Consider the following 6,988-nt stretch of genomic DNA (forward strand, 5'->3'; position numbering starts at 1 on the left):
TGGCCTGGTCACACGGTACAGCCTTGCTTTTGGGGACCCCCCGCCACCAGCCTCCGTCTCTCAGAGGAGGTGAGGCCTGGGGGTGACGTGCACAGCAGGCCCTGCAAACTGTTTGCCTCCGGCTCCTTTGTGCCCACACCTTTCCCTTTTGGGGAAGAAGATCCTTTTTTTTTTTATGTTTTATTTATTTTTTTTTTGAGAGACAGAGTGTGAATGGGGGTGGGGGCACAGAGAGACAGAGAGAGAGAGAGAGAGAGAGAATCTGAAGCAGAATCCAGGCTCTGAGCTGTCAGCACAGAGCCCACGTGGGGCTCGAACCCACGAACCTTGAGATCGTGACCTGAGCCGAAGTCAGATGCTTAACCTACTGAGCCACCCAGGCACTCCAGGAGACACTTTTTTTTAAAGTTTACTTATTTATTTTGAGAGAGAGAGAGAGAGAGTGCATGAGCTGGGGAGGGGCAGAGAGAAAGAGAGAGAGAAAATCCTAAGCAGCAGTTCCCATGCTGTCAGCGGAGTGCCCGACACAGGGCTCAAACCCATGAACCGTGAGATCATGTGTGACCTGAGCCGAAATCAAGCGTCAGACGCTTAACCGACTGAGCCACCCAGGTGCCCCAGAAGACACTTGTGAACATGCCTCTGCCAGCTGAGTTTTGGTATGAGGCACAGAGTCACCGAATGTCAGAGCTAAAGGGGTTCATAGCGACCCTGTCACCCAGGTCTCTCAGTTTAGCAAGTGTCACAATCCGGGTCCTTACATCCCATTATTTAAAAAAAAATTTTTTTTTAATGTTTATTTATTTTTGAGAGCGAGAGAGAGACAGAGTGTGAGGGAGGAGGGGCAGAGAGAGAGGGAGACACAGAATCCGAAGCAGGCTCCGGGCTCCGAGCTGTCAGCACAGAGCCCGACGCGGGGCTTGAACTCACTGACCGTGAGATCATGACCTGAACTGAAGACGGACGACCAACCGACTGAGCCACGCAGGCGCCCCCCCTTACATCCCATTATTAAGATATCATCAAGTGAGTGGACCTACTTCAGGTCCCTCAGGCTGGTGGAGTTTGCCACCAATAGGGGACACACAATAGGGGAGTTTGCCAGAATGATCCACAAAATATTTAAGGACCCAGGCACAGGCCAGATATGGTAGACACAGGCAAACGTGCTGGAATGGGGTTCTGGAGGTCCCCTCCTGAACCAGGGTTAACAATGTAGGTGACAGGGAGGTTCGGCCATTCGCCTGGCACAGGAATACGGACAGCTGGTGTTCTGTCCTCCTGAGGCTACTTGGAGCGGTCCTTGCATATCGCTCTGGTCAGTAGAAACCCGGGGCCCTCCTCTGTACCTTTCCGTCCTGGACATTGGCTAGACTCTGGAGCTCACTGCTCCCTTCCTCTTGTCTCTCCACCTACGCCTCCCCGGCCACTGTGGCTTGACCGGGCCCCGGCCTTCCCGCGACAGTGCTCCGCCACCTGCGGGGAGGGCATCCAGCAGCGGCAGGTCGTGTGCCGGACCAACGCCAACAGTCTTGGGCAGTGTGACGGGGAGAAGCCGGACACTGTCCAGGTCTGCAGCCTTCCCCCCTGTGGAGGTGAGCTGGATAGGATGGGGGAGGGGGGCAGGCCCAGCTCCTCCGGCCTAGACCTGAAGCCCAGCCCAGCTTGCATCCTTGCCCCCTAGAAATCCCCAGTGCTGGAACTGCTTGTCCCCACTCACAGGCAATCTCCAGAACTCTACAGCGAGAGCTGACATTCGGGAACTTGTGACCCCAGAAGGACAGTGGGTGCCACAGTCTGGGCCCCTACATCCCATTAACAAGATATTATCAAGTAAGTGTGTATCTATCTGGACCCAACCGCCACCCCAAACCTTCCAGTGGTCGCCATGTCACAAGCACAGGCCATGCAGTGGAACGGCCCCAGTTTCCAGGCTGTCCATGTGACCTCAGCCTCCTGGAGCCTCAGCTGTGAGCTGGGGGTGCTACCCATACGGGTCCACAGTCCCTTACCTGCAATTCCAAAATGTTGAAAGCTTCAAGTGGTGCCCTGAATTCGGTGCAGACTCATTTCGCAGTAGAGTCTGGCCTGACCCAACAAGAGATCAATTATTCTTTTGCTACAGAAACATTGCTGTAGTTATAAGGGGATATCCCACTCCCTATGACAGATGTTCTATAATATGAATATTACTTTTCTAACCTCAGAAGTTCTGAATTATCAGTCATACCTGGTTTCAAGGTTTTGGGATAAGCAATTGTAGATCTGAGCTGTCTTCGTAGGGTTGTTGAATTAAATGAGATAATGCACGCACTCCTGCCTAGCTGTCAGATAACAAAAATGGTGGTAGTACTTTCTCTCTGCCTCATGATCAGGAGCCAGTTAGTCCATCCTCCCCTCTATCCATCCATCTACCCATCTCTCCATCCATTCATCCATCCATCCATCCATCCATCATCCATCATTCGTCATCCATGTATGCATCCATCCATCTACCCATCCATGCATGCATCCATCCATCCATCTATCCATCATCCGTCATCTGTCATCCATGTATCCATCCATCCATCCATCCATCTACCCATCCATCCATCCATCCATCATCCGTCATCCATGTATCCATCCATCCATCCATCCATCCACCCATCTACCCATCCATTCATCCATCCATCCATCCATCCATCCATCCATCATCCGTCGTCTGTCATCCATGTATCCATCCATCCATCCATCCATCTACCCATCCATCCATCCATCCATCATCCGTCATCCATGTATCCATCCATCCATCCATCCATCCACCCATCTACCCATCCATTCATCCATCCATCCATCCATCCATCCGTCATCCGTCATCCATGTATCCATCCATCTACCTATCCATTCATCCATTAACGTTAACTGAGCATCTGCTATATACCAAGCCATATACTTCCTTCCTAGATTCTTTCTCTCTCTCTCTTTTCCTACTTCATCTTCTCAAGGACCAGGGTCTGACAAGACAAGTAGCAGAAAAATCACAGACTGTAAATTCTAGCTGGAGGACCAACTGGCTATGTGACCATGTGCAGATCCCTAAACCTCTCTGAGCTCAGCTCATCATCTCACTCGATGTCCACAGAGGATCTTCTGGCTCCAGCCTGGCTGCTGCTCCGCCCCTGTTCTGAGACCCAGGCTGCACAAGTGCCAGATTTCCTTCCCTTTTCTGTCCAGGAGCAAAGGGTCGGCTCTGATTCTGGTCCTAGAATTCTGGCGCCATCTAGAGGCCACTGGCTTTCCTATTTTTTTTTTTTTTTTCCTAATTTTCCTGTTGCCCTAAACCAGCCCTCAACCCTCTGCCCATCCCTAAATAAACACACACACACACACACACACACACACACAGAAAATTAGCAGAAAGCAAAGTTCCTGCCTTCACATTGTCTGGAGAGACCTACCTGGAATTATCACAGAAACACAAAACGATTTTTAGATATCTGAACCAAAGCAAATGAAAGTTATATAGTGGGCACCCCTATATGCCAGGAACTTTATAAATGTTATTTATAATCATAATGTTATTGTTCATTGGTAAGTGTCTAGCATTATCCCCATTTTATAGGAGAGGAGACTGAGGGTTGGAGAGCTTCAGTGACTTGCCCAAGGGCTCACACTTTTTCAGTGGTGGAGCCTCAGTTGGAACCCAGATCTGCTTGATTCCAGATTTATCGGTGGAGGGCTTAGTGTTCCAAATGTGTGTTGACGGGTGGCAGGATGTTGCCTCGGCTTGTCCCAAGTGTGGGTTACCTGGGCATTTGCCTGGCCCTGGCCCAAGTGGATCAGTTCCTTTGGGTGGGTTGGGAGGGGACCAGGATTCCTACTTCACTGAGAGCAGGGTTTCCAAGCTTTGCTGCAGGTCAGAACCACCCAGCGCCCAGGCCACACTGGCCGTCCAGTCTCCCCGGGCGTGGGAGGTGCGCAGTGCCTATTTGTAAAGCCCCTGGGGGATTCCACTTGGCAGCCACATCTGACGACTACTGATGTAGGCCCGTGGTTCTCAGATTGGTCCACGCACTGGAGTCACTTGAAGGTTTCGTTGAAACGCAGAACTAAGCCCCACGCCCAGAACTTCTGATTCGGTAGGTCTGGATGGGGCCTGAGAACTGGCATTGCCCACCAGCTTCCAGACGATGCCGGTGCTTCATGTGTGGAGACCCTTTTTGAGAACCACTGCTCTAGGGGATTTCAGTTCCTTTTCCGTAAAATAAGGGCTCTTACTCTGGCCAGTCTCTCCCTTCAGGCAGGCCCGTGGCGCCCTCCAGGGCAAAGCTTTAGAACAGGTCCAGCAAGGACGGGAGCTGGAGGCCGGCGGTTGGGGCGGGGGGGCCGAGTGGGAGATGGAGGCCTCCTCCCGGCAGTGGTCCTTGTGCCATATGCGTGCAGCGGAGCCCTGCGTGGGGGACCGGTCCATCTTCTGCCAGACGGAAGCACTCGATCGCTACTGCTCCATCCCCGGCTACCACCGGCTGTGCTGTGAGTCCTGTTCCAAGACGGCCCTGGGCCCCGACACCAGCCCGGACCCTGGCCTGACCTCGCTGCCACCATTCTCTACTCCCGGGAGTCCGAAGTCCCCTCCAGATGCTGTGGAGCCCACTGTGGGAACAACAGGGTCAGATGCCCATCAGCACGGCCAGCCCACACAACTCCCGAGACCTCTGGGCACCAGCTCCCCGGTGACCCAGCACCGCTTTACTCCCCAGACACTGGGCCCCAGAGCAGCTGGGGGCACTTCCCCTGGCACCCCCCGGGGACTGCCTTGGGGCTGGACCAGGGCACCTGTGCCAGTCTCCGAGGAAAAAGGGCGGCTCGGGGAAGACCCGAAGCACCCAGGCACCAGCCTTCCCGCCACCTCCCTGGGGACATGAGCCCCGCCTCGCCTATCCCGCCAGTCAAGTTTACACTGTGTGCTGCCTCAGAGACCGCCAGCTCAGAGGACACGCAGCGGGGGCAGCGGCAAACACAGACTTCCTTCTAAATTATTTGCCTTCTTGTTGTTCTAGTTTTGGGGCTGTGACACTTGAGCCCGTGAAGCGGGCGCGTGAGGAAGAAAAAGATCAGGGGAAGCCCTAACCGGAGATACCTCAGCAAGCAGCCAGGGGGCAGTCGCACCTCTCAGGGGCTCCCCGTCTGTCTCTTGGCAGGACTGAGGGCCAGCTAGCACCCCCTCCTCCCACCCCGGATCCTTCCAGCTGCGTGCCTTTGCCAGAACTTGTGGGGTCCACTGTGGAGGTCCTGTCTATCTGGCCCCTCTCCCCAGAGAGGCAAAGCGGGACCAGGGAAGGTGAGGGGGGAGCACTCTCAGGGCAGTCCACGAGGAAGGCGGCGAGGGGTGAGTGTGGTCATGACGCTCTGGCTGCGGGGCCGGGGTGGGTGGGAGGCGAGTTTGTCTCAGGCCCAGCTCTTCATAGCAAGAGCGCCACACAGCTCCTCCAGCCAAGGCCGAGGCCAAGGCCAGAACCCACCTCGCCCTTGCTGGCCGGAAGGCAGTGTTGGTGACCACCTCTGCCCCGTGCACATGGCACCTCCTGTTATCTCCGGTGCATCCCAACCTCACCCGGTCCAGCCCAGAGAAGGGGGCCCCGGACAGTCTGGAATGCGTGTTCTCGTCATCCGGGGCGTTCGCAACTGGTGCTAGACCCCTGGCTGCACCAGGAATGTCAACTTCGGTCGTCACTTTGCAGCATGAAAGGAGCCCGGCCCGGAAGGTGACTCTCTGGGACACGGGGATGTGAGTTCTCAGGTTGTGCCCCATCCATCATCGTTCTCTGCCAGAGACCACAGCTGCTGGAGTCAGGGGTCTTCTCCCGCCTGGCCGGGGCTGGGCCAGAAGTTTGTGGTGCTAGGGTAACGGGGTGCAGTCAGGTCCCAAGGCTGAGGACCACAGTCCACCCAGGCCCAAGCCCCAGGGCAGGATGTGAGCCTTTGCCCCATGCCTGGCGGGCGGGAGGGAGGTGACATGACCCACAGCGCTGTGGGGCCTCAGCTACCCTCCGTGTTACCTCCAAAGGCAGGTAACTTCCCTAGACCCCCTGGCTCCCAGGAAGCCCCTTGGGGTGCCAGGATTTCTCCCAAGGGTCCTCATTCCCAGTCACACAGAGGGTGTCCCGGACTCCTCAGCAGGTGACAGAGGTGCTTGCCTGCCTTCCTTCCTGGGGGCAGGGGGGCTGTTCTGAGCCAGGCTAGAGGCCTAGGAGCAGTGGGTCCCCACCCCCACAACCCCTGGAGAACAGAGGCCCGGAGGGGGCTCCCCAGCCGTCCTCTCCACCCGCTGCCACCCCCTCCCTGGGCCGCTGGGGCACACACTGAAATCATTCCTGTGAGACTCAGCCTGCCGGCATTAGGGGTGTAACTTCCCGTGCCTCTGAGATCCGGATCTTTACACGTTTATGTATTTATTAACATTGTCCTTGGTGTTTCGTTTTGGACCCCCAAATGGCGTGTTGTGTTTTTCTCGTTGTCTCTGTTTTAGAGGAAAAGGACGGTGAAGCCTCCCTCTCATGTACTCTGCTGGGCAAGGTGCCTGGGGGTAGGGGATGGATGGGGGAGCAAAGCCGAAGAGGCTCGACCCTCAGCCTCCCTGCCTCGGCCTCACTCGCTCTTGGGCTCCTCGGAGCACCAGCTCAGGGAAGAGAGGCCAGAACAGCACCGGGGGCGGGGGGTGGGGGGGGGGGGGTGGGGGTGGGGGGGGGGGTGGGGTGGGGGGGGGTGGGGGCCGCCCTCGAGTAGCTCTGTGGCCTCGGGCAGGTCACCATCCGCGTGGAAGTGCCTGGGAGGTAGTTTTGGGGTGTGCATAGGGACAGCAAGGGGTGGCTTCCCTAGAGGGGGGGCGAGCACTCTTTCCCTGGAAAAGTCCAGGCGGAATGAGAGTGCCGGATAGGCGGGGGAAGGGACGTGACGCCGGGTGAGCAGGGAGGGCTGGCACGTAGCAGGAATAACTTAAAACCACCCA

The 6,988-nt window shown here is 56.2% G+C and overlaps 1 protein-coding gene across 2 annotated transcripts in view; it reads left to right on the forward strand.

Moving 5' to 3' along the window:
- ADAMTS14 (ADAM metallopeptidase with thrombospondin type 1 motif 14) overlaps nucleotides 1–6,691 on the forward strand; it is an 81,592-nt gene extending 74,901 nt beyond the window's left edge. For both annotated transcript variants that reach the window (XM_019444436.2, XM_019444437.2), the window contains exons 20-22: nucleotides 1,466–1,595; nucleotides 1,723–1,833; nucleotides 4,423–6,691. In XM_019444436.2, the coding sequence (XP_019299981.1) occupies nucleotides 1,466–1,595; nucleotides 1,723–1,833; nucleotides 4,423–4,904 (723 nt within the window). In that variant the 3' untranslated portion in view covers nucleotides 4,905–6,691. The remainder of the gene's footprint in view (nucleotides 1–1,465; nucleotides 1,596–1,722; nucleotides 1,834–4,422) is intronic.
- The last annotated feature ends 297 nt before the right edge of the window (nucleotides 6,692–6,988 follow it).

This window comes from Panthera pardus, unplaced genomic scaffold (genome assembly GCF_024362965.1).
Source record: "Panthera pardus isolate Hobbes unplaced genomic scaffold, ASM2436296v1 HiC_scaffold_22, whole genome shotgun sequence".
Taxonomy (NCBI): domain Eukaryota; kingdom Metazoa; phylum Chordata; class Mammalia; order Carnivora; family Felidae; genus Panthera; species Panthera pardus.